Raw genomic sequence first — 27,329 nt, 5'->3', positions numbered from 1 at the left:
TTTTTATTTGTGTTGATTTCATACTTTCCACACATGTAGTCAACTCCCTCCCACTGAAATGCACCTATTTAATCTGATTCAGCTGGTGTATGAAATGTGTGCATTGTGTGCCTGGTGCTGCGTGGGTTCACCGAGTTACGCTCTGCGTGCCAGTAATCCCAAGGGGAGCCTGGCGTGATGAGCTCCTACCTGCCTGCTTCGGTGCGCGCACAGACAGAGGCACTTGATTGCTCCCGGCTCCCTGGCGAGGCAGATTTCCGTCCTGTTCATCAGCTGGCAAGGGAGACTTTCTGCATGCTATTTGCCTGTCCAGCTCCTCCACAAACATGCACACACGTGTGTCCTCACACCTATGTAGCTGTGGCAGCACGCATGCTCAGCCGTGTGTGCACAGCCAGCCCCCGTGCAGAGCTGGCGCCTGCCCGTTGGCAGTTCACTACCCCCCTTGAATCCCCCTCTTCTCTGGGCTATATGTGGCATTTTGAAGCTCTGACAATCTGCTCCAAATGTTTTCCATATTTGTTCAGCCTCCTTGATTCAAATACCAGGAACAACTCAGCCAGCACAAAGCGAAGCTTTGGGGGGCAAAAAAACTCACACCCCCATCAGCGTGCGCACACAGACAAGCACGTGAAAACCTAAAGTTCATCAGCATGGGAAAGGAGGAGGAGAAGAAAGCCCAGCACAGCACGTCCCTGAAAAACCAGAGCCAGATAGGGAAGGCACCCGAAGGGGAGAAAAGCACCGACTTGAGCAAGACGCAGGAGTCCGCGATGAAGAAGAAGAAGAAGCAGAAGAAGACCAAGGGGGATCCCAAAGCTGGCCAGGAGGAGGAATCCCACACTTGTTGTGGCTGCCGTTTCCCGCTGCTGTTTGCTTTGTTGCAGCTGGCATTAGGCATCTCTGTAACAGTGCTGGGCTTCCTTATGGCAGGCATCAGTTCTTCTCTGCTAGTCAGAGACACTCCATATTGGGCTGGGATAATTGTAAGCATAAAGTCTGTTTCTCCATAAAGTGCCTTTGCCAACATTAATGCAAGCTGCATGATGCTCCACTTTAGACTAACCAACTGCATGCACAACACCATTTGAGTTATGCTAACTATAAATATTCCTGGGATTAAATGTCTGGGTATACTTTCCTGAGGAAACTGCTCCTGCAGAATAACACAACCTTTCGTATTCTTCCCTGCAATACCAACAGACCTTAAATAAAATACAGGGCTGCTGTTCACTAGATGTATATATTAGCTTGTGCTTTGCAGTGAACTCCTGCCTGGTGATGCTGAAAGAAAATATGTTGGTTACTTACGCTGCCTTCCCTCTTTCCCCATCAAACCATAACAATTAGGTTTTAGAACTGAGAGCATAACTCTGTAACTCGCAACTTTTAGCTGAGCGCGTCGGTGATAGCGAAAGGAGAGCAATGGCTGTCTTTCGAGTTTCCTTGCTGCGCTGTGTTGAAGAACTGCTGCAATTTAACCCCCTTCCTGCCCGCTGCTCCCCAACTTCTCCCCCAGCGGAGGGAGAGACCGCGTGGGGCTGTGGGGAGGGGGACGGCACTGGTGGGTGAGTAACAGGGCAGGGAAAGGGACTCTGCTGTCCCAGGGCCCGCCGGCAGCACCGCCAAGTCATGCGCAGTTTCGAGTGACACGCCAGCCTTGCCACATGGGCTGTCGGGGACAGAGTAAAGGGCAGGGTCCTGCTGGGCAGAAATAGGAGGCATTGGTGGTGGGAAAGCCCAGGCTGGTCCTCAGCACTGGCTGCCCCTGCAGAGGTGGGGAGGAGTTGCCGAGTCTTGGTGTCATGCACGGTGTGACTCTGCTCATCCTGTGTGCTCGGGGACATGCAGTTTGCCTGTGGAGAGACAGGGTTGGTGGTTATGAGCCTGGGATGTGACATGGATGTAATTTGCTCTGTAGGTTTTGTCCCTAGGCAGCAGGCTTCAGGAAAATATATACTGATGTGTTAACACTGTTTTGGGTGTTGTTAGACAGTAAGAACTCCCAGAAAATAAATTTGTGTTTAGGTTCTTAGAGAAAAGATTTCTTGATGTGCTAAATAGCTATAGGAGCATTTCCCATAAATGTAATTCCTTGCTATCGGAGGGTTATCTGAACACCTGAACTGTTTGGGGTTTGCTGTATTAATCCTGCTGGGCGACCCTCCAAAGAGTGGAAGGAGAAGAGCCTGAGCTCCCAAAGGAAGAGTCATCTCACCCTTCTTGTTTCTCTTCTAACCGAAGAGGTATCTAACAGTTCAGTGATGTTTTGCAGGGCAAGAGCCTGCCCTTGCCTAGGAGGAGAACTTCCTCCTGGGTTTTTGACTGTTACAAGCTAGCCAGGGGGGAGTACAGATGATAAAATAGTGGCATGTGACATTTTCGCTCCTTTTGTTTATTTTGGGGATGTCAGAGTATGTCTTTTCCAGATAGCACTGGTAGTATCCCAGGTTTGAAACAGCTTTTTTGCTGGAAAAAGCTGGGGAAGGAGTGAGCTGGACTAAACTAGCACACAGACAGGGATATGAGAAAAACCATGGCAGCAGCCCCTGGCCCATGTGAATGTCATCAGTGTCCAAACAGCATCCAAGACAACCACATATGCCTGATCTCCTTCAGGGAGGCCTGGAACTCCACCAGAGTCACTACTTTCTGAAAACAGAGCTCCAATGGCTCTTGTTTTCAGCAGCAGCTGCCAGCAGTAGTGACATTTAGATGCCCACATGAGGCAAAGTTCAGTTGCTTGCAGAGTTCCCCCCTGAAAATCAGGCAAAACTCACCATGTGAGTTCCTGAGCTAATCCCCAACTCAAAGCAAAACTCAGCTCTCGCCATGGTGGTCACCTTCCGCACTCACCATCCAGCCAGGATAAACCCGGGGGGAGCACAGCTCCGGGGACTGTGCTGGCTGGGGGGGTCAGGGCTTCATTTTGCTTCATGTTACAGGGTGCCCCAGCTATCGGCACGGCCGGAGCACCCTGCGGGCTGCAGGTAGGAACCCCTGGGGAGGGGTTACTGTACCTACAGTCTGAGTCAGACAGTGACTCTCACCTTGGGAACTCTGGTGGGATGTTGAGCCACCAGCACATTCAAATGCAGTTTGATTCCTCCCTGGCTCAAAATGGCTTTTGGTGATCCCCTGTTTTGCCCTCAGAGTGATGGCTGGACCATGCACTGGGGGCAAGTGGCCAGGCAGGCTCCTGGGGTACCACGCTCCTCTCCTGCACCCTCAACCCAAAGCAGAAGGGAAAGAGAGATCTGGTGTCAGCAGAGAAGGTGGTAAAAGGGAAACCGGTGCTAGAAAGGAGAGGCTGAGGTGGTGGTGCAGCCCCGGAGCCTCCCAGCAAGAGAGTGCATGTGGAGCATTGGCCATGGCTGATGCACCATGGGGCAAAATGCAGGCGGTACAGACGATGCTGCATTTACTCTGTTCCTGTGCTGTGATGCCTCCGTGGAGGTACTTGGTGCCCAGTGGGACATTGGACAGAGATGGCTGGTAGCTGCGGAGCTGGAGTTTCTGGGTGTGCGGGTCACAGGGTGCTGCTGGCGAGCTGTGGCAGGGAGCGTGCTGAGGACTGGCCTCTGGAGAGCTGAGGTGAAACTGGTCCATGAAGGAGGACTCTTGGCTAGGACATCTTCCTGTGTGTGGACTGGATGTCCTATGGCTGGCTCTGGGGCTGCTATGGGAGGTTGCATGTAGGGCGTGTAGGCAGGGGATAGATGACCCACGTGCTGCTTGAGAACAAACCTCACGGCAGGAAATGACTTCCCAAAACTCATTAATTTGCACAAAAATGAGCAACAGAACAGAAAGATGTGGTGTAAAATACCAAAACATATTTGTTTTAGTAGCATCCCACTCAAGTGCTCTCTTTAAAGGACTTGATTAGTATTCAGAATCCAGAACTTAAAAAATCTATTATCGAGACCTTTTTAGCAACATTAGAGATAATGGGTGAAGCTCATTCCTAGTGTTACTCCTTTGGAATTACACCAGGGCTGGATTTGACCCCACGGCTGTTAATGCAGGATGACAGGAAAATGAAGGAAAATTGCTAATGTGTTAAATAGGCCCTGATTGATTGAAAGATTATTTTTTTTTCTTCTTTATTAGTGGCAAAATGGTGACACTATTCCTTGCCGAAAATCAAGTGCTTTAGCACATTACCATGAATGAAAAGGAACTTATTTAGAGAGGAAGCTAGAATAAAATGCTACCGAGGAAAACCATGCAAGGCAGGCTGAATTAAACTGGTTCAAAACTTGACCACCTAGGTTTGTGAGGATAGAACAGGCCAGGGACTAAGTTCACCATCTTGTGGAATAAACGTGGCCAGTGATCTGCTGACGAGGAGTGGAGGAGGTGCCCGGCACTGAATGGGTTCCCTGCAAGGGCTGCCTGGCACCGTCCCTTCCCTCCCGCAGCTCCTGCAGAAGGAAATGATACAGCTTGCATTGTATCAGAAGTGTTTCACCCCATGAAAACCACTTAAAACCTGCTAGTCTGAAACGCATTTCTTCTGAAATCTGTGGGCATTAGTCAGAAACCAAAGGAAAGGTTTATGGACAGAAACCACAGAATCTGCATGATTTACCACTTCTGCTTCAGGTTCAGCAAACTAGTCCCTGTAAAATGCCTCTGCCACATTGCTAGGGACAGGCAAATAAATGCAATTAAACACAGCGAGGATGGCATTTGTTTCACCTACTATTTATTATTCTAAAATAATACATATAAATGTATCCCTTTACAGAAAAGTTGTCCAGGTCTGAAGCAGCTGCCTGTCTCCTCTGTGAGACCTGTCCCGAGCACCTGAAACTGCTGGCTGGACCACCCTGGCACCTTCCTGAGCCTGGACAAACTTCACAAATCCACCCAGGAGTGCAGGGCTTTCTTTTTTTTCTGTGCTTTGCCTCTGACCTGCTGTGTAGCCTTTGGGCGAGTTACTTAACCTTGCTAAGACTTTGTTATTTCCCCTGTAAAGTGGGGTTAATAATGGCTATCTGTCACCCCTTGCTTTGAGATCATTGGATGAAAAGTGTTGCAGAAACAGTAGATATTAATGGTATCCTTTTCATTCTTTTTCATTAGCTCATGGCCTTTTGACACCCAGAAGAAGAAATGATGTATTTCTCCTTGAAAAATCCGCTCTTAGATTATTTCCACTGTGATCAAAAGTAGAGAGTATCAGAGTTTTCACAGGCAAGCTCCCTTTTTGCAGACTCAGGCAGTTAAGAAAGTTACAGAAATGCTCATCAGAAATTATTATCCAGGGTGTTTATTATTTCTGTCAGAAAGTTATTTAAAATCCATATATATGTATGGATGTACATAAAACTGGGATTTTAAAAAACATTTTAAAAAAATCTGTTTCTCAAGCAGCTCGAGGCAGCAATCATGGCTCCAGCTGTCCTTTATTTTATTGCAAAAAGTGTCTCAAAAGATCTGCCGTGGGCCAGGCTCCCAGGTCAGGAGCGCTGACACTTCTCCTTGCTCAGGCGCTTCAGAGCCACATCTCCCCGGGGGTTTTCCCAGATCAGAGGGTCCCTGAGCTTTACCCAAGGGGTAGCTATGGTTCGTTGCTTTTTAGCATCTGTGTTCAAGCATTGGTTTCTCTGCCGTGGTGGAGTGAGGCTGATGTGGGGTTTTGTGGTGCAAAAAAGCAGGCAGACTTTTAACTGAAAAAGCAGTTTAATTATTCTTCATTTACCTGAAGTCAGAAAAGTTTATGTCTATTTAATTTTTCATACCTTTTTTTAAAGAACTCTTAAAAAAAATAAACCAAAAACTTCACCAAAGGAAATTAATTCTTTTATTGGAGTGTCTCACAGGCAAGGACAGATGAGACAAATCCCACAATGGCTGGAAAAGCCAGCTGTGAGGGACAGTTTGCAGGAGACAATGGGCGAGAGAGAGCGCGTTGCATGACAGCATCAGGGAACGGTGCAAGACAGCCTGGGCTGGCGCAGCAGTGTGGCCAGCTTTCATGCTTCAAAGATCTTTCGATGCTTAGTACAACGCAGGTAGCAAACAGCCAGGACTGTCTCCCAACGCTGCGTATCCCTATCAGATGCTGATAATTGAGGTGTTTGTTTAATTGATGTACTTCTGCATGACAGCCTGACTCAGATGGCAGGTCCTGCCACTGACTCAGCATGTGCTTGTGGGCTGGTTAACCTGAGTGCCAAAATCAATAGTGGTGCCTGTCACAGGCAGTGCTGACCCAGCATCTGCCTCTTTAGGTTGTCAGGGTTTGCGTCGCTTTGGGGCTGGAAGGGCAGGAAGGCAGTGTGACAAGCGCCCTGCACCCAGCACCCCGTTTGGCTTGTGCAGCTCTTGGCGAAGTCACTCCAGCATCCCCAGTACCCAGGGAAGCGGCAAGACCCCTGAACTTAAGCTGAACTTTTGAAATGGTAGAAGGTGGCAACAGGGAGAGGCCAGGGGATGTGTTTTTCATCCTGAAAACGGGTACAATAGCAATGTGTATAACTGTGTCATGGTTTAACTGAAACCAGGACAAACTCTTAAGGGAAGCTTTGAGAACATTGTGAGATGGATGCTGAAAGGATGAAGCATCATATACAGACATCTGGGGAAAAAAGGATGGTACCATGCTATAAAACGATACAAATTAGAAACTGAGGCTAAACGTGTCCTGATGATTAGCTGGGGTTGGTTAGACCTGTGCTGTCTGGACCAGAAGGGATTTGCTGTACCTCAGCTGTTCCTGTAATGTAGATGGTTTCCCTGGCTCAGTGTAACAAAGCTGTTCAAGGGCCACGTTGTGTCTGACAGTTTCCCCACAGATGAGGCTCTGTGGATGTTTGCACCTAAAAGCCTTTTGCAGAGGGTCTATCACATGATAAAATGAAGCAAACCTGTATGGGTAAACCCCCGTCAGCCTCCTTGCATTTCGCTTTCCAGATCCTCCCACCTGCTGGATATACCATTTTTCCATGAGGCCAAACACTCTGGCTGCACGTTGGTGGCCCTGCCAAACATCAGACAACCACTTTACGCATGAGGCAACCTTTTTATCTTCCTAGAGAGGGTCAATAATTGGGAAGCTTCCCCAGCTAGAGCAAGAGGCAACTGAACCCCTTCCATATTGATATGGGGAATGATTGACTATTTAAAAAACTCTGAAATATGTTCTCTTTTAAAGCCTGAAAGGAGACATTTTCTTGTTAGCCCTGGCCCCTTGCTGGTCTTTTTTTTTTGTTGTTGCTTTTGACACCTTTTCCTGCAGCAATTGTGGAGGTGGCTTTCAGTCAGGCTTTACCTCCTATACAGCCTTGCTGGGTTTTTAACTTTTACTTGTTATAAGGGAAACCGATTTCAATTTTTAATAAAAGGTGACACTTAAAAACTGGTGCCATCAAAGCAGTTAATGGAAATTATAGCCATGCAGGCATCCATTTTTTATACAAGCTAGCTTCAATTAGCCATGGGCAAACATCAAAAGGCTTGAGGGAGGACTGCCTTCAAGAAGAGCCCCCAAGTTTAGGTATTTAATTGAAGTATGTGAAACTGTGGACGGTATGCAACGAGGCACACTGCATTAAATATGCTATGGCAAGGTTTCCAGTGCTTGTTTATAGGCATATACGTATGTAGAACCAGAGCTGTATTCTTCAGAGCCCTCTGCCATTAAAACTTACCATTTCCTAAGGGTAACTGTGCACTGATGCCTCATTAACTGAAATCCATACTTTTATTTTGAACAGGGATAAAGTGGAAAACTTTTGATGGGAAAAAATGTTGAAATGTTCTGAAAGAACAGTTTGAGAAGGTGTCTGCACACCAGAGGTCTGTGTGATGCGTGGTCAAGTGCTGATCTCAGCCTGGACACCTCTGTGGTTTAACTCGCTGGTCTAGCTACAGCCTCAAGGGGAAAGAGGGAGGACATCAGAGTTCCCAGCTGGATTACGTTTGTGCAGAAAGCCTAGATAAGATTTGGAGAGGGAGATTGTTCAAACAGGTTTCCTCAGCCTAGGTACCCTTATGACTATAGAGATGATGGATTTCCATAGCTTCACAGTCACAGACACATTTCAAACCATGAGTCATGTTCATACAGTACTCTCAGTACCATCCTGCACTTCTCATGTTGCAAATCACTGCTGGCTCTGGGAACTTTTAGATTTTTTTTTTGTTTTTTGGTACCCTCAGCTGTTTGATCACCCAGCACCGTATTTCTGACTTAACAGCAGTAATGGACTGCAGCTGCAGCTCCTGGCTTTGTAAGTGATGGCAGTCTTTGCAGTGCTTTGTTGCTGTGGGAATTTAATCTTACCATAGCACAAGTGACCAATTTCACTGCTGAGCAACTGACCTAAACAGCAAAGATCGTTACAGAAAAATATGATTTAATTGGATTATGAATGTTCTTGCAGGGGGTTGATGACTTCACAGAATTTAGAAGAAAGTTGAGCATCTGTCACAGTGTGTTATTGCACGGCTTGAAGGGACCCATAGTAAAGACATCACTTATTTTGTAGGTGGGACAGGGATGGTCAGATATTATGGGGTTTATGGCTGTTAAGAGAATGATTTCCTAGACGATGTTGTTCTTTGCCTGCAACCACAATATACATGTTTATCATTATTATTACAGCTATTATTTCTGGAAGTAATTTATATGCAACTAGACTGTCCCTAAATCTAACAAAAAATCTATAAGGAGAAAAAAACATTATGACATAATACCTCTGTGTGACAGATTGGCTTCTTTCACATGTGGTAGTGAGAGCCAGGCTGACCTGAGGGTGATGAAAGCTAGAAGAGAAAGTTGCCTGTAGCACCCATTTTCATTGTAGTTTTCTCAAACCTCATAAAGCGAATGAACATCAGCGTTGCTGGCTGCAACAGCCTGTACAGATGTCTGGCATCAGAGGATCAGAGGTGATCCTAGTTCCTAATGGCAAAGCCAACAGGAACATGCTCTTTCTTGCATTAAAGTCTGCGTCCAGTGGGAGTGTTAAATTTGGTGGATAACATGGCTTCTCTGAAGGCATGGAAGGCAGCTAAACCTTTCTGACAAGGTGGGTGAGCTGTCAAGCCAAGTATTGCCTCCCAGGGCAAGGCAGAGACCTCAGAATTAACTAGAAGAGAGAATTTCTTTACTCTTGTCCCTACGAACAGAAACATCCATAGTGTCTTGAAGTGCGCAACTATAACTTTTCCATAATGGAAATCTCTTCCTAATTCTGTTAATAGTAGTTTTCCCCCAGAAGTCTGAAAGTTTACATTCTTACCAAGAAGGAAGAGTTCAACTGTGGGTTTTAGCAATGCTGTGTGGCATTGCACTGAGAGTATTTGAGAGGTACCGTCTTCCAACAGGTTTGCTTTCTGCCCCTAAAGGTTGTTGCAGGAAGTTCTTGCTAACAAGCCTGCACATAAAGAGCAGAGGATCTATACTGTATCTTTGCAAATGTTTGCAGCATTTGCTTTGTTCTGAGGAGAAGATCCAAGATGCTACTTTGAACCAGATTTTTGACTCCTTCCTTCATTTCTTGGTGAATGTTTCCAGCTCTCCTGTTTTACCAGCCTTACGTGCCAGGGTTTCCAAGGTATTCTGGGTACGAAGCACTTTCCTGGAGAAAATCACCTATTCTGTAGCAACACTGGGGCTAAAACCGTAGCAATAACAAAAGAAAAAACAGTTTCAAAAGTATACAAGGGAGAGATGCAGACATATTAGAGCAATCTGTGGTTTTGAAATCTGTTGAAAGAAATCAAACCACATTAATATGTCAGTGTGCAAAGATAATGAACGCAAACCACAGCAAAAATTTATGCCCTATGTGATCGTATTTCCCCCAATTACGTACATTACATAACCATCTTCATCACTGCCATATGGTGTCCTTGTGCCACTTATATGCCTTGTGCTTAGCTCGTGCAGGACCAGACATGGTTGCACTGCAGGGAGGTAAGGATGGGGAAAGCAGCTCCTTTGCCCTGACCCTCGTGGTCCTTGCTGGGTGGCGATGTCTGTGGGCTTTGTCCAAATGCCCTTCTGCATTGCCACCTCTGTTTGTTCCTGTCAGAGATAATCAGCCTGTTTTTCTCACCTGTGACACTTTTAAGAAGTGTAGTAAGTTTAGTGGAAAGGACAGAGTTGGCTGGTGCAGGAGGATGCCGGTGCTGTGCTGGGCAGGGTGTCAGCCCACCATGCTTCAGTGACAGCTGGAGCTCTTCAGCACAACAACATTGGCTCAAGTAAAGCTGATAGTGAGAGATTTTGGGTACATAAAGCTGGAGATCAATCTTCTTTACTGCTCAATTTCTGGTTTTGAGATGATGGAAATATGTAAAGGCATGATCCTTGCAAGTGCTGAATGTGCACTGTGGTACGGTGTCAGTCTTACCGTTGAAGCATCTGTTTTGCAGCAGTGTGTGAGGCTTCAGCCTGTGAGAAACACCCAGTTGTGCTAACCTGTGTGTGCGTACAGAGAGTGTTGGTTTGCCAAAATTCTGAAGGGCCAAGGACTGCATGCTGGATCTCTGTGGGTGCAGGGATCCTCCCAGGAAAATCAGCTGGGACCCACTCCCAAATGCAGTTGGGATCAGGTTCCCTTCCTGACGAAATCTGTAGGAACTGAATTCAGATCTCATGACAACAGGCTCTAGCTCTCTTTAGGGTGGGGACAACCCCGAAAATGCCTACTTTTGTTTTGATTGTGGTTTAAAACCCCAGTAATTCTTAAGTTACTTTTCAGCTCTGAGATGTTCCTGCCCGATAGAAGGAAGGCCTGCAGCTTCCCACAAAAAAGAAATAATATCAAAACTTTTCCACAGGATAAACTTGAAAGTTTTTCAGCCAGCTCTAGTAAACAGCTGTTTTCCCTGGGTTGTGAACTGGGGGATTCCACAGGGTATGCTGTAACTAAAATTAAATCTGTACCCTTCCTAAATACTTTTGTATCACATTCTAGTCTTTTTCTAGACAGCACTTTTCTAAATTTAAATTCTTTCCTTGGGTAACCTTTCACGTCACTAGCTATTCCGCAAAGGGTGTGTTAGTCCATCTGTAAAACTTTGAAATAGGATCTTGAAATAAACTTGGGTTGAAATTTCCTCAACGTAGAAATGCATACTTCTAGATTTCCAGATAACAGTTGCAAGAGCTGATCTAATTAACCGCTATTCTGCAGCTCTTAGGGAATCTATTTTATTTGTATAATAAATGCATACCGATTGGTGGCAAGCAAGTGCTAAAGCAAGTTCAATTGCATTTTATGTTGTGTACTTAGTCAATAAGGCATTGGAAACGTATGCTTCACGCTGGGATATTGCAGTGGCTACTGAAGAACTAGGACGCAGGATTACCTAATGCTACTTAGCAATCAGCATCAACAGCATCTGTAACGTGCCTGCAGCTGTCTTAGTCACTTAGCGGGTCCTAACAAATATTTACCAGAGGATTTTTATAGTTATTCTATTACACTTCACAGGTATAATTCAAAATGGATCTATTAATAATGTATAAAATAGGAGCATAAAGCTGTTTTCTACACTTTGGTTTGCTCCAATGAGTGAATTTACCTTTAAAGAACCGAAATGTAAAAAATATATGGGTCATAATTCTCAGCAGTATTATTTTTACCATCACTTACAAAAATACACATCTCTAGTTTAAAAAAAAAGGTTGGTGTGTTGTTACAAAAGAAATACTTAAGCCTTCTCAAATATCCTTGCCAAGACTTGCCGGAATCCTGACCCAGTGTAATCTTTTATAAATACCTCTCTACAAATGTGCCTCTTCAAGTATCCCTGAGTATATTATTTAAATCCCAGAGGAACTTTAGAAAGTGCGTGCAGGAATGGAAATCCTTTTAAACGACAGTCTTTTGTATGGGAAGCTTTCTGAAGAGGGAGGTCTGATCCTGCCACATTGAAAGCCAGCAGGGTTTTTGCAGAAGTTGTACGAGGCACTTGATGGTAAAGAGTAAATTCCACCATTGGTATCTGACTCTGCCCTAGGAAATGAATGCAGCTCTGTCAGCTGTCTGTGGGGAAACGGGAATGGGAATGGGAGACCAGGCACAGTCCCATGATATCTCATGGGAGTAACCTGGAGGCAAACGTAGCCCTCAGTTCACGCAAGTGTAAATGCCTGCTAGTGTAGCTGAAGCAAAGCAAATTTGATTTATTGCTCATAACAAGATCCATCAGCACCAGATCCTGAGAATACTTAGGTCTAGCTTTGACATGAGCAGCCCTTTGATTTTACATGAATTTGGGGATGTAATGTTAAATAAGTGTATTTAAGACTTTTTTGGGGGGGTTGTTTTTTTTTCTTTTTTGTTCTCGCTGCAGGTTCTTTCCTTCAGCCACTGCTGCTACTGGGGGTATTTATCATTTGGATATTACTAGAGATATGATCTCCTTAAGATTTAGGTTTTATGGGCATGTTAATTGAATTAAAAGATTAATATACAGTGCAAGGGACCAAGGACACAGGCGATTAATCCTGAGAAATAAAACATGTTTGAGTCACACAGAAGCTCTATAGGGCAAAAAAACCCCCAGCACTGAAGGACCTTTGACAAGAAAGGTTGTTTTTTCCCCCGACAACCCTGTCAGCTATGGCTGTCAACAATAAAAAGAAGAAAACAAATAAATTGGAGGCCATGTGTAAGTCATAGGACCAGAATATAAATACACATGACATGGAAAGGAGTAAATAATACTGACGCTTTCTTTAGAAATGTTCTCAGGCAATACTTCCTATTCATGTCCTACTGAAATGACATGAAATAAAACTTCATGGGAAAAAGTGTTATTAATCACACAGGTTGTTGATGGGCATGACTATCCGTGTGTGGAGCAGCATTCTTCCTTTACAGGGTGGCTGTCTAGTGCCTTACACCAATACTGCAGATACAAAGAAAAGTTTGGTATTTTATGCATCAGATCACAGAAGAAGAGTGTTGAACCAGTGCTGTCTAAAAGGGCAGCTAGGCAATTTTCACTGCAGGCCAAGCACTCCCCTAGAGAGCTGGAAATCGGGATGTGAACAGCACTGAGCACAGCCAGAGCATGCAGCAAGCAGGCGAGGACTGGACGGTGAAGGAGCCCTGCACTCCTGCAGGCATCTCTGCAGCACAGTCCCAGCCCTAATCAAAGGCAACTGGCACCTGGGTCCCGCCCCAGAGGGCAAATCCTGCTGCTTTGGGAAAGCAGGAAGCCCCAAATTAATGAGAAGTCTTCAACCCTCCCAAGTAAAACGAAGGGGGGTGGGGGGGGGTGGGTGTGGAAATACTGATTCTAGCAGTAGTTACTGAGAATTTAACAGCTATTGTTTATAATCGAGATGCTCCTAGCAAGGAGGCCAAGACTTGCTGCTGGTCCTGTGTGAAGAAGACAAGACCTTTGAAAGCACACTGGCTGATCTCAGCTAAGGTCTACATTAAGGCTTACCACACCTGGACCTTTTTTAAAGGTGTGATATGAAGTGCCATTTACAAACACATGCATCCCATCCACTCACCTGTTTTTTCAGGGCAACCCAAATCATGCATGGATTCTTCCAAGCGTAGCTTCAGCCGCTGGCAATGCCCTCTTCTTCTGTGGGTGCAGTCCAGACTCCCTGGGTGCCCTGACCCAGACCCAGCGGCCCCACGGTGGCACAGGGAGCCCTCACTGGGCACCTGGGGACATGGCTTCTCTTGTCCAGGCAGGGGGAAAGCTGCCGAAAAGCAGCAGTCCAGGTGCAGAGCTGCTGCTCCTCTGTCCTCCTGTTAGGTCTGCTCATTGGTCCTCCAAAAACCTGGGAGAGGAAGGCACTTGACCGGTGTGCATAACACCATGGGGGGACCCAGAGAACACTGCTTAAAAAAGGAATGTGTATTTACTGGGCTTGCTCCTCAGAGCAGGATCTTCCCTCCTTACATGGTTGGAAAATGCCTACCAGTGAATATCTGCTCCTGCAAGTAAATCTCAATCTTCAGAATTAATAACAGACAGCTAAATGAATAATAAAGTGCATAAATAATTCTCCATTACTGTTAACCTTCAGCAATTACTGCCACAGGGCTAAAACACAGTCTCAGATTGCAGGGGAGATGTCATCTTTGGTAAGGTGTCCATTCTAGGAGAGGTTGAAAGCCTCTGCTATACACTGTGCTGCTTCGTATCCAGTGGCAGCTATGGTTAATGGTTTACAGCCTGCACTGGTGACATAAAACCCCTGTCAGCACCCAGTGGTACATAGGATGGTGCTCCTTGGGCTTGCAAGCCCAACTTCATAAGCCTTCTGCTCCTTTTTGATCGTTAGTTACATGGACAAAAACTTGAAACACTTCCTAGAGGCTATCGCTGGGATGTGTCTTTGTAGGTAAGTTTTTTGTGAGTCTCTGAATAAGTTTTTTGTGCCTCGGTATCTGTAAAGTGAAGGTTAAAGCTCTTCCCTCCTCAGAAGTGCATTCACACATACAAGGCTCTTACATGCATGGCTGTAGCCCCTACTCAGACAACCTCACTTACACGCTGCTCCTTGAGTTATGATCCTGCTAACGCAGAAAGGTGTTTTGGCTTGAAAAAAAAATATTTTTGTGGGTTTTGTTTGTTTGTTGTTTTTTTTTTTTTAACTTTGACACAATTTACTTCTCTTCCCTTGCAGGTCTGTGTTGTGTCCTTAGTGGGATTTGTTATGCTTTGTATTTCGTACCAACCTGACGAGAAGACGTGTGTGCAGTTCACAGTAAAGGTACTTCGACTTTTTTTAAATTTCTTTTTCTTCTCATGTCGTTAAATATAATAAGAAAAGTTGATACTGGGGATATTTTTAAGACCACATGAAAAGAAGTGAAAATGCACCTGAAATGCAAGAATGGTTTTCCGATATTTTTCAGGCAGCTAAGGAAGAAACTGTAGCCTGTAAAGGGGAAATTCAGATAACAAATATTTCAAATCAGAACATGATACAACTTTATTTGCCGTGTTTTAAGACTATCAAAGACATTCAGACTGACAAAGCTGGAATAATTTGGGACATGTTCAGTGAAAGATAGAGGGTTACTGATTAAGTAGAGGTATTCAGAGAGGGCTGGGTAAGAAGTAGGGTGGCATAAAATGGGTCCACTTAAATCAAGTTTTAATTTTTAATGTGATCTAAGAAGCATCTCAGCATCTTCCCAGCAGTTTTGCTCCTCGCCATGAAATAAGAAACAGCATGGCCACAGGCAAATTAAAAACTGTGGCTGGAAATCTCTACCTGCCCGCCTCCATGGCTGGGGAGAGAGAGGCTGTACCTGAGCGCTGGCAGCCGTGTCTCAGCGCACGGTGCCTTGTGTCAGGGCCAGGCAACAGTGGACATGGGAAAGTGTTAGCAAACCATGGGAACAAGCATTCTTCCACGAAACAAATCCCCTTCCAAACATTGCAAGAGTAGTGCAGAAACCATGCATGATGCCCCGCCTCAGTTCCCAAAACTGTGCTCCATTGACACTGGTGAGTGACGAGAAAAGAAAGGCTGAGAACACTTGTTCCAGATGGGGCATATTTAACACCATTTTTCTGGGCTGGTTTTCCTTATTATTGTAATTTTCAGGGCTCTTAATATTTTACAGACACATAATAACCAAGGAAAATACCGACGCAAGCAACACGAAATAACAGTGATTATTAACTGAGAAAGGCAGAAGGAAATCAAATGCAAGGAACAGCTTTTTGAAACCTAGCATTCATCCTCCCTCAGATATTAGACCCCGGTGTGTCTTTAGTGCCTCTCTCAAGCTTCTCCTGTATTTACATAAAGAAAGGCAGAAGAACAATTGTTCCTGCCCTTTGATTGGCTTCACATTCTTGCCCCATCACCTTTATACCCACAAGTAAGCGTTACAGCTGCCCAGGGAGCTGCTGGGCTGGGCGGGATCTGCCACGCCAAGCTTTTTATTGCTTGCCCTGCAGCATTAAATTGAACTTGGCATCCAAGCAGGAAGGGAGTCATCCCTCGTGGTGGGAATGGCATGTCAGGCTGGACAGCCCAGATGTTTCTGCCACCCTTAGCAACACCACCCACCCTGGCAGTGAGGAGCATGAGCCATTACTCCTGCAAGAAAATAAACATTTTTAAAGTGCTCCACAGGCCATGTAAAATGGGTCATTCCTCATTACCTGGCAGAGTTAGAACTAAAGTCTCCATTGAAAGACTTCTGGTTCAGTCAATAGCCCATGTACTGTTGCCTTCACAAAGCACCCACCTCCCCAAAATCCACCTTCCCACCGTTTTCTATTGCACCATACCACAAAACTCCATCCTTCATCATTCACAAGCTGCTCACTTCTGTCCCACATTCCCACATCCCCACTGTGAGCTGTTATCCCACAGTGTCCCCCACCCCCACCCCCCACCCCTGTCACTCCCCCCCTCCCCCTGTCACTGCTCCTCCAGACAAACAGCTTCTGGCTTCAGGGCACATACCTATTTTAAACAAAGTAGGAGCTGAGAGTCTCCTCCAGAGCTTTGATCTAACAGGTCTCATCTAAATCTCCAAGTATCACTTCTCAGATCTTCAAATGTCTGAATCAAACAATGAACATTAGCTATTTGGTGACAAGGCTGAGGATGCAAAATTACAGTCACGAGACAAACCCAAGCAACTTGGGTCATTCTCTGCTCCGCCTGATGCTTCATCCAGCACCAGGTTTAGCCCTATCTGTTGGGACAGCCCTGACTGTCCTCCTGGACACTTGCTCCCCAGTCCAGGCCCTGCCCTCGCACTGGTGGCTGTTGCCCACCGAGGTTGCACGTGGCTGCTGAGCACCATCCTACATGAAAATCCTGGCTGGGCTTTCCCAGAGCACAGTAAGCCATCCAAGATCCCTTGTGTAACCCAAGAGTCACTTGGAGAGGAGGACCACACACACAGAGGCCTCGGGGGGTTTGGTGAACCCCTGAGGTGATCCTAGATCCTATGACCACTGTGAGTGACTCCCTCGTGGTGGGAAATGGGAGGAGACCTTTGCAGTCCTCTTTGCCTTCCTCCCTCTCGACAGCTGCTTCTTTCATTTCATACTTGCGTGAGTCCTGGATCCTGTTAAAAAAGGAGATGTTAGAACTGCTTTCGGTAGAAGTCCTTTCCTGAGACTATTGCAGGCATCTGCATCACCCTGTGCATCCATGAGAAAGGGAGACCACCACCCAAAGTGAGGGTGGCTTTGCCCCTCAGGGGGACAACAGTGGGTCCCAGGCTAAATTTCTGCCCCTGCCCCACCTCTGCACCTGCAGGATGCATACCCTGCAGCATGGCAGAGCAGCATGCCCAGCTGTTACGTGTGAGTTTAAAAGGGCAGATCCTCTTCCCTTGGCAAAAAAAAAATGACCACATAGGAAAATCTTGAGGTCTCCTGTGGACTTCCAGGGCTATTAATTGACAGATCACTGTGGTGCTCATCACAGCATCTCCCACGGTAGCATGACACCCTCTACGCCTGCCCAGCCAGCGCCAGCAGCCCACACCGTGGCACACACCACAGTTCCTGTTCCCTGCACAGGCCTGCACCCGAGCCACCACCGCCTCCAAAAGGGGTCCCCTGGATCCACGTCTGCAAACCTTTCTGGTTTCACCTCTGATAACTGTTGGAAGCCTTTTCCACGAGGAATTCAATCCATCTTAGGTTATTTGTTTTCTTCTTGGCATGGAGCAAAACTAGTGCCAGTAAACACTGCTAAAATGTTTCTTCCCCATATGAGGAATCTGAAGGAGGATGAGCTGCCAGGCTCTGACCTCATCATATGCTGTCTCTCCTCGCTTCCCTTTTCTCCTTCTACTTAAGCAGCTATTGCAGTGCGTAGCTCTCTGAGGCTGTTAAAAAACAGCTTTCCAGTGGCAAGTTCTGGTTCCTGGGCAGAGCTCACTACGCAGTTGTATTTGTGATGTTGAAGTTGCCTCCAGGTCTGGCATGTGATTAATCTGCAGATGGGATCTCAACACTTGCTGTCTTGTGCTCCCTCACAAGCAGTATTTGCATTTGCCTCACCTTTGATATTTGGAAATTTGTTCATTTTCTGTTGCTTGCAGAGAGATTCCTCTGCAAACATCTTGTGAGAATAATAAGCTATTTGGAAATTGCCCTATGTCCCCACACATCTCTGTTCGCCTCTGAGGCTTGCTGTAAGAGCTGCCTGTGTATCTGGACTCTGAGATTTCCTTCCCTTTAGGTACATAACAGGCAAATTCTTGTTTACTGTACCTGGAGTGTAACTTAGGTTGTGGATTTAATGCTATTTTGTCCTGACTTTGGATAGAAGTTGGCAGCTAAATAAAATACATACCAAGGGAGGATCAGGCACATCGTGCAGTCTTGGCTTAATATCTCATTTATTAGGGAGGCCTGATTCTGTCTTCTGCTGGTCTGAATCCAGGGACCTGCAGCCAGTTCACTAGGACTTCTACATTGCAGAACAACTTTCATCCCTCAAAGAGGAACAGTCATCAACGTTTGTCCATTTTCCGTTTTTCCCATCAAATACATTTGCACCATCTTTTCAAGTAATGTCATCGACATGAATTACCACATTTTTGTTTGGAGGAGACCCATCAGTCAGTAGCACTCCGTTTTCTGTGCACTTTATATGAGGAGGTGTCCCCATTTTCCAACTTCACCTTTCCCATGGACCTTTACCTTGAAAGCTGTGGGGGTAAAGTAATTGCATTTAATAAGAGCCACCCTCATTTTGAAGCTGCCCTTGGTTTAAGGCTGCAAGGGAAGTCATTAAATTTAATAGTAGCCAAGTCTTGGAAACTAAGATCTTGCTGTAAGAATTCGGTCATACGGGGGAGAAAATGCATATAGTGTTTTAAGATCCGCAATAAGCCCGAAGACTTTTTTCAGGCTGGCAACTGAATAGAAAGATTGATTCACACTGTAGATATAAGACAAATACACCAGGAGTGTGAATTTTATCAAGACATTCATACTTGGAGTTTCAAGGTCATAAAAAATGCTTTTATATTGATAGTTTGCTTGTAGTATTGAGGTTAAGGGAGAGAGAGAGAGAAAGAGAGAAGCTGCTGTTTAAAATAACAGATTCCCAACCACGCCATGTGTCTGACAGATAAGATGCCAAGAAAAATAAATGTTTTTACAGTGCTGAACAGAACTAAAAATGCTATTTTGGCTAAACACAGAATACGATTTTAATATACATTCACACATATTTTGTATGCAGCACAGCTACTGCCAGTTCCAGCTATCGAAAGCAAGGGAGGTCCATATGCTGTGGTACCCAAAGGTCTCAGGTGCAACTTGGAGTGACAAAGGCCCTGAGTTGCTGCCAGTTCCCATGTGTTTGTGGGGTGGACCCTGTATAGCTATCCTTGATAAAAGCCACCCTATTTTAAAGCTGCTACTGGTGTAAGGAGCAGTGGGGTGACAAGCAGACCCTTGTCCTTCTCATGTCATAACACTGAAAAATGAAAGCTGCTCACTGCTCTTTTGTGCCTTTGAAAGGCTTCTCCTCCATGTTTATGGGGCAAGTTTTGGAAGGAGATTGAGCACAGCATGTGCTTTCTCATGGAGATTTGCATTCCCGCTCCACAGTAGGACCTAGGAAGCAAAGCAGGCTGGCTGCATTCGCAGGGCCACAAGCAGGAGATCAGCCACCTCACTGCCTGATTTGCAAGTATAAAACAGATCTGTTTGGGCATGCAAACCAAGAGCCGGGAATAACATACGAGCAAAGTTTCAAAAACACCTACTTCTCAGCACAGCCTGGGATAAGATGTCAGCCCAAGCCTCAGTCTGCTGAGCTCTGCTTCAAGGCAAATGCAATAGTTTCTCTCAGCTGATGACTGTAAGTCTAGCCAATGCAGGTACAACAGTAGAAGATGCTCCCTCCCTCCATATAAAACTTCTGGCTGTACAGGGACACCAATTTCCTGGTGCTCTCATCAAGTCTCAAAATTGCAAGGCAATACTCATATAAAATACGCAAGGTAGAATTACTAGTTCTTGAGATGACCTACTGGACTTTGCATCGCAAGGGAGTTAGAGTTGTCTTGCAATTTTTTAAGCTCACAATATCCAGATGGTACACTGAATGCATGCATTCCCTGCAAAGTACATGTGCATGCACTCATTCTGTGTTCCTCATTCTCTGTGTAGCTGGAAAAAGAGTGGGTTCTTTATTCTCTTTCTTTTTTTTTTTTTTTTCTTTCTTTCAGCTAATGTATTTTCTCTTGAGTGCCCTGGGTTTGGTTGCCTGTGTTTTGGCCGTGGCTTTTGCTGCACACCATTATTTGCAGATGACCAAATTTACCTGTGATACCATACTTGAGTCCTGCCAGTGCAAACTGGACACTGCAGACCCCCTCGGCAGGACCTTTGTCTACCAGGATGCAGCCGACTGCGGCAGCCTCACCGGCATGCTCAACCTGTACTTACTTCTGCAGATGGTTCTCAATCTGATTGCAGCCCTGGTGTGTCTTTCAGCATGCTTCGTGATGTGGAAACACAGATACCAGGTCTTCTATGTGGGCGTTCGGTTCTACCCTTTAACTACTACCAACTGCCAGCAACAGAAAGTATAGGGTCTGGGCTGGCGGGGGTGGGTGGGGGTGTAGCCAGGGAATGGAAAATATCAGCGTACTGCCACCATAGATACCATGGATGGATGGGTGTTTATAAGGTTTTTGACAAGGAAGAACATTTACACAGCTTTAACGAATATATTTTTCAGCCATTTAAAGAGCATTTCATATGGCTACTCTTGCAAAAGGTCTCTTGTGAGATTATGTAGAGGTTGCAAAGTCCTAAAGATGCAGCTGTACAAATGCTCACCAAAGAGGATCTTTAATAGCCATAGTCAAAATAAGAGCTTAAAAAATCATCGGGAACTCGTGTGCAGGGCTACAGCCATTAAGAAATAGGGTCCATTTCCCTCACCGGTAGGTATCTGTTCTTGCCTTCAGAGAAGCTATACTGATTTCTGCCAGGCAAGGATCTGGTCCAAACGGCTTAAGTATAATTATGCTGATCATGCTTAGGGAATATATTGTCTCTCAGATGCTCTGGGTATAATCCACACTAACTTGATGGGGATTTACCATATGGAAAAGTAATAAGGGAGGTTAAGACCTCTTCTGATACAGGTTGAGACCAACAGCAAAGTGAATGTATTGATGACTGCCGTATAAAATATATATAAGGCTTTTCAGAGTGACTAATGATATAGGTTACCTAATCCAATTACTAAGAAAAAACAATATGAGTGTGCTGACTAATGGCGATTTGGTGGGCCCTGCTTGAGACCCCAGACAGATTTCTGAAGTGTGAGTGCTCAGCACTTTGTGAGAAAAGACCAATTTAAGAAACCTTGAGTTGCACTCTTAAAGTGGAGGACCCTAAATCACCAGTCACATTGAAAGCGATGTTGACATTGCTGTAATTGCAGGCTCCCAAACCCGGCGTCTAGCCAGTTCCACCAATTATACTCCAAGCACAAAAGGCCAAATGCATTTTGGTGTAACTTCTCCGAAGACAATCAGCCTTACACACCAGCAGTGGAGTTGGGCCAACAGCCCTGAAAGATATATCCCTGCAACAATGAATGTTTCTGAAATGGGGTGGAGAGAGGGAAGCAAGAAGAGACTGCCAGTCTCCCAAAGACATCGTTTATAATGATGAGGGCAAAAGAACAACGATTTCTTAATAAGCAGTATGGAATGACAAATGTCATTCAAACAGTGCTTTTTCACCCTGAAAGTGTGGCTCTGGAAGTGCTTTACATCTTATTAGCCTTATACCGAGACAAGTACGTAGGTTTGTCCCTCAAACTGTCATTTCCACTTGCACAGCATGGACTTCTAAATGCAGCATTTTGCACTGCCTGATGATACATGTCTGTGCAAGGGCGAGGCAGCTGGTGCTCGCGCCCTGCCATGACTAGGGATTTCCCAATCCTGGCCAGGGCAAGGGTGTCTCTGAGGTAGGGTGGAGCAGTCACATGCCAGTAAAAAACGTGCCATAATCATTAGCAAGGAGGAAGCAAATAAAATTTCTATAAGGCTTCGAAGAAGCAAAAACTTTCTGTTTCTGCAGCAAAAACAGCTACCAGGAAGTCAAAAAAACCCAGTCTGGCAAAAAGCTACTTGTCTAAGTAGCTCTAATCCTACCCAAAACCTGTCTTCCATATGTGATCACCCATCATCCCAGGGCTAGACCAGCATACCTCCAGCATCAGAAGATCACAGCGTAGTTGAGACTCCTGTGGTCCACCTAGAGCACTGCTTGGTGTACATGCTCAAGACGTAGCATCACCAAGGTGCTCCTTGCTAAGCTGCAAAGTAAGGAGCTTCAGAAAACGAAGGTTTTTGAGACCAGCTTCCAAATGGCCTTTTTTATGCACCTAAAAATAACAGTAACTAGTAAGCATGGCTTTGAAGGGTGCCTGTTTGCTTGCGTATGTGTAGCCACCCATCCAAAGCCCTAAGCCTGGCTCCCAGGCATGCTCAGAGCAATTGGAGACAGCAGCGGAGTGTGCAGGTGAGCCGGCCATGGAAACCCGGCCGTGGGTATCGGCAGGGCTGTCCGTGTGGTGGCAGGAACCAGCCCGGCCCCCCCAGCTCCAGCAGGGCAGCTGCAAGCAGCACTGGTGGACCTGTTCCAGGGCCACCCTCCTGTATGAGATGGATACGTGGGGGTGCCTCTCACCTGTCGCTTGTACTCAGGTGTTGATTTTTCCCCCAGTCCTTCACACAATGCCAGCTGTGCTCTCTGGGGAAGCCTAGGGAAGAGGATACAGCTTCCTCCCACCTATGTGACCCTTGCTGTGCCTGCCTCTCCCTCTGGCCAAAAATGCAGCTCTCCTCTCCACAAAGAAGATGACGAGAAACAGGAACGGGATTGAGGGGAGCCAGAGTGGCTGCTCAGCTTTGGGATTTCCTTCTGCTCTCTCCAGACGCTGAGCCCCGATGGCTGGTGAAGCAAGAGCAAGGCTCTGCTGGCAGAGCAGGACATGCTCCCCACCCTGCCCTTTCCTAAATGTCCTTGTTCAGAAGCTGGCTCGTCTGCAGTGCTCTAGCTCTGGCAGCAGCGAGCTGGTGTGGGAGACGGCTGGCTGGCCCTGGCAGAGCAGCATTTCCACCAGAGCCGGGCTTTTGTCTCCTTAATCCTTTGACCTCCCTCTCACCCACATGTTTTCATTCCCAGTCTCCCGTCACCTCCCAGGTTCTGGGCTCCCAGAGGCCACCCCTATTAGATGGGCTGGGCTCACGTTGCATGGCCTCTGCCTACTCACCCTGAGCTTAAATTTGCTGGGACTCCTCTAGAGCAGGACAGACGGCGGTGATGATCACGGAGTCACTGCAAATGCCTTCAGCGTGGCAAGGGGGAAGAGAAGGGAGATCTGGATGAGAGAGCCTGTTCTGCTTGGCAGGCTGTGCACCCCCATACCAGCACACCCTCCGCTTCCAGCCACCACCACCAAGCTCACTACACTAAGCAGCGCATTGCAGTTTAACACTTTGCTCTGGAAGAAGGCAATATTAATCATATATTCTGTTGGTATTTTAATGCTTAATGAATAAATATGGGGTATTTTGATCTAGCAAAGACTAACTTCTGTATTAATCTCTTTATATATCTCAAGAGCATAAAATGAAAACAGGTGAGATGGGGAAACGGACACGGTAGCTTTTGGAACCAGTTTCCCCCTGGGTATGGTTTTACAACATGTATTTTGCTCAGATCAGTAATTTCAGAAAGCACTAATTAAAGGTTTTTCACCTCCCACAGCATATTCAGGCAGCTCCCAGCCTTTTCCTGGTGTCAGAGTCCACACGGACTGCACCAGGAGAAAGGCTGGGACTAAAAGGCTTGGAAAGGACAGAGGCGTTGAAGAAAAAGACATTTTATTAAAGTCTGGAAATTTATTCTCTGGGTGAATTCCACAGGAGGGGGTAGAATTAAACTGCTATGGACACACAGAATTTGTGAAGGACTCGATGTAATTTACCCTCACAAACCCAGGTGTGATTCTTATTTGTACCCTGGCCACTTTACACTGTTTTCCCAGTGTAAAGGGGTTGTAAAGATAGCATCAATCATTTTTACACCCACTTTATGGCAATTTTACACAGCTAAAAGGGCCCTTTGTGTAAATGAGAACTCAAGCCCTAGAGAATTTAATAGAGAGGAGATCCTTTCTATAGACTGCGCTAGACCCTCTAATAGGGTCTATTACTGGGGTATAACTCTCTGCTGGGTTTTATAGTTTAGCTTAAAGATCATCAGTCTCGATTAAATTTAGTTCTGTGAAACTTTTCCAAAGGCCGTAACCCTCTGGTGACGTACCTGCTCCTCCACCCCGAACACACGCAGGCAGTGGTGGTGTTGCATGGATAACTGCTTGTTTTTTAAAAGGCAAAGCAGCAGCTACCACTTTCCTCTGGCTCTGAGGCATTCTGATGTTGTGCTATGCAAATACTGGAGCGACAATAACAGCAACGAAAAGGGAACCGAGACACAGTGCCTTACATGGAGCCAAAATGTCACATTCTCAACCCCATCAGGCACTGAGGTGGCACCCGTTCCTGGTGGGGGTGCTGCGCTTTGTGCCGTTCTGCCCTCCTGCAGCTGCTGGAAGGACAGGGGCGGGTGGGCAGCAGGGAAGTGGTGCCGTGTCCTGGCCCCTCGCTGGGGCTGCCACCAGCCCACTCCTCCTGCCACCACCTTCACGTGATGGCCATCTGCGCCTTGCCGGCCTGGCCAGCTCTGCGTGGGCACCGCTTGGAGCTTTGCCTAAAAAACAGCTCTGCACAAGAGTGCTGGAAACTGTAATTGACTCACAGGACTAGTTCTTTTTTTTTTTCTTCATGCTGCCAGCCAGTGCAATATTTGCTTTGGGGGCCTTTCAAAACAGAAAGCACGCTGCTAGCGTGTGAGAGAAGCTGCAGTTCAGGTCCTCTATATTTAGAAAGCCAGGATGTCATACCTCCCCTTGAAATTTTCATAGTCCCCTGCACCCCACCCACCCACACAAGTACACATGCTTGCGTCTGGAAAATGTTTTTCGGTCTTAGCAAAGGGTGTTGGCTTAGGGGGGATTCAAGGGAGGTGCAGAGGAACAACAGCAGCTCAGTCCTGAGCGTGAAGCTCAAAGCCTCCTTAAGGCACCGGGCAGCACGGCAGGCAGTGGGGACCCAACGCTCCTGGCCAGGCTGGGGCGGCTGAAGTCAAGGATCTCTCCTGCTGTCAGCCTGTAACGTAAATCCCAAGGCAGGACCAAGTTTTTCTGAGATGTATGCAAGCCCGCTGCCGTGTCACGTCAGGCAGCGCTGTACCTTCAGCTGACATCTTCCTGAGCTCATTTTTAGGTGGCTGCCTGTGGACTGTAGCACCTGTAGCAACAGTTCCGAGAAGATGCAGTTTGGTGCTAGCTCATCTCAGGTCTCTGCAGTACCCCTCCCAGGGATTTTTGCTTTCTGCTCTGCTGCTGCCTCCTGTAATCACTGGCCAGTAACATTTATCCTCTGCTAAACTGGCTCTGTAGTCAAATATTATAAATGATGATTGCATCTACAAAGACAGGCGTATATTTCTCTTTTGGTTTTGGTACCTGATTTCCATGCCTTTGTCCAAGAAGTTGAAAGGCTCATCTAAACTTCAGACTTGTTGGGGGTAGGTGGGTGGGATTTCTTTTTTCTCTTTTTTTTTTTTTTTTTAAAGAAGATACGGGCAATGTATTTCCCTCAGGGATGCATTTGTTATCATAATGCTTTCCCACTCCGCAAAGCCATCTTTGCATTAAAGTGTAGCCATTAAGGCCTGGTGGCTGACTGCAGCGAGGGCATGGAGGGGAGACCCGCCACGGCTCACAAATGACTCCCTGCTTCACCCGGCTGTACCCAGGTATTCCTGCCTGGGATGGGCATCCGAGAGCCAGCCGCTGAACACAAGTGGGAGCCCAACCTGAGCCGAGAGAATAGTTTGCAGAGGGTGATTTGAATGCACGCCTCTCCTTCAGTCAGATGTATTGTGAATGATAAGCGCTGGGCTTGACCTCGGGGTATGGGAGAGATGGAGAGTGACACTGATGAAGGCAGCCCTCAGTAAGAGCCCTAATTGTCCTGGAAATGAGATATTTGTGCAAGGCAGGTTTTTAACCCCATTTCACTCTCTCTGGCTGTGTAAAGAGAACTGGGATTTTTAATGGCCCAAAGATGACTGAAGAGAGATTTCTTCTTACTTCAGTGTGAGATTTCTCTTTCACCAAAACTATGATGAGAGGAAGCCTTTGCCTGATCTGTCTTCCATTGGGCTGGTTGGGAGCATCATTGCTGGAGCCAGAGCTGCACAGATGCATCTTTTTGGGGACATTTTCTTTCACCTCCACAGCTCCCAGTGCTGGCACAGGGAGGGCAGGGGCAGCTGGTGGCCCAGATCCATAACACGCCTGAGTCAACCAAGCCCTGTGGCTATCCCCATTTATACTGACTATACTTGTCACCAGGGAGTTGGTGGGATAGTTTAGGGAAAAATCATTATGGAAGAACAGAAAACAGACATTTACACTTTCCCTTCCACCTTGTGAATCCAAGCAGGTGGGCAGCACGCACAGGAGGGGAATCAAGGGAAGCTGATGGAAAAGTAAAAGCCTCCTGTCGTGATTCACTGCCCCAAGCCTGCTAACACACTGAGAAACAGTGAAACAGGACAGAAGAAAGCCACCATAAATCAGGCACTCTAAAGGCTTTCAGTTTTCATGATCCAGACTGGTGTTACGTCAGGAACGTGAAAAAGAGTATATTTGTACGGGCTCTTCCCTGCTGGTCCAAGTCTCCCAAACACCAGAGCACTGCATCAGATGGGGACCCAGCCAGCCAGGCTTTTTGCTGATGGACTTTGCTGTCGCCACAGGAATTAAATTTTGTAACCTAACTGGGCTGAAGGGTGGGGAAGGGCAGTTTGCGGGCTGTACTCATATATCCATATATACTCTGTTAAGGCTACTGTTTTCAGATTCAGCATTTTTTCTTGCATACAAAAGGAAATGCTAGGATCTTGGCTTGCAAAAATCTGTGCTCCTGAATTAACAGGAGTTGCACCTCCACTTTATTTCTAATAAAACTTTTCTCACTTGCCTCACCCAGGTTTCAGTGTTTCTCTTGCTTCTCCATTTTCCAAAGAGGCAGGACTTTTCCCTGCACATCCTCCACCAACCCTGAAAAAAGACACTGGGTCTGTGGGCTGCGTGTGAGCGGCCCCTACTTAGCCAGGGCAGGGGAGGCACAGTTAGCCAGGGCAGAGGAGGCACAATTTGCAAACTGGCTTGAGAGACTTCTCCTGAGTTCTCCTCCAAACCTGCTGCAGTCACT

At 46.4% G+C, this 27,329-nt stretch overlaps 1 protein-coding gene across 1 annotated transcript; it reads left to right on the top strand.

Annotated features, from left to right (window-relative positions):
- Window positions 1-524: 524 nt before the first annotated feature.
- Window positions 525-27,099, top strand: SSPN (sarcospan). The gene is made up of 3 exons (XM_005433681.3): window positions 525-986; window positions 14,630-14,716; window positions 20,178-27,099. Exons 1-3 carry the CDS (start codon window positions 654-656, stop codon window positions 20,541-20,543), a joined length of 786 nt encoding a protein of 261 aa, XP_005433738.2. The 5' UTR covers window positions 525-653; the 3' UTR covers window positions 20,544-27,099.
- The last annotated feature ends 230 nt before the right edge of the window (window positions 27,100-27,329 follow it).

Source organism: Falco cherrug, chromosome 5 (assembly GCF_023634085.1).
Source record: "Falco cherrug isolate bFalChe1 chromosome 5, bFalChe1.pri, whole genome shotgun sequence".
NCBI lineage: Eukaryota > Metazoa > Chordata > Aves > Falconiformes > Falconidae > Falco > Falco cherrug.
The sequence above is the reverse complement of the archived record's forward strand: the minus strand, read 5'-3'. Positions and strand labels throughout refer to the sequence as shown.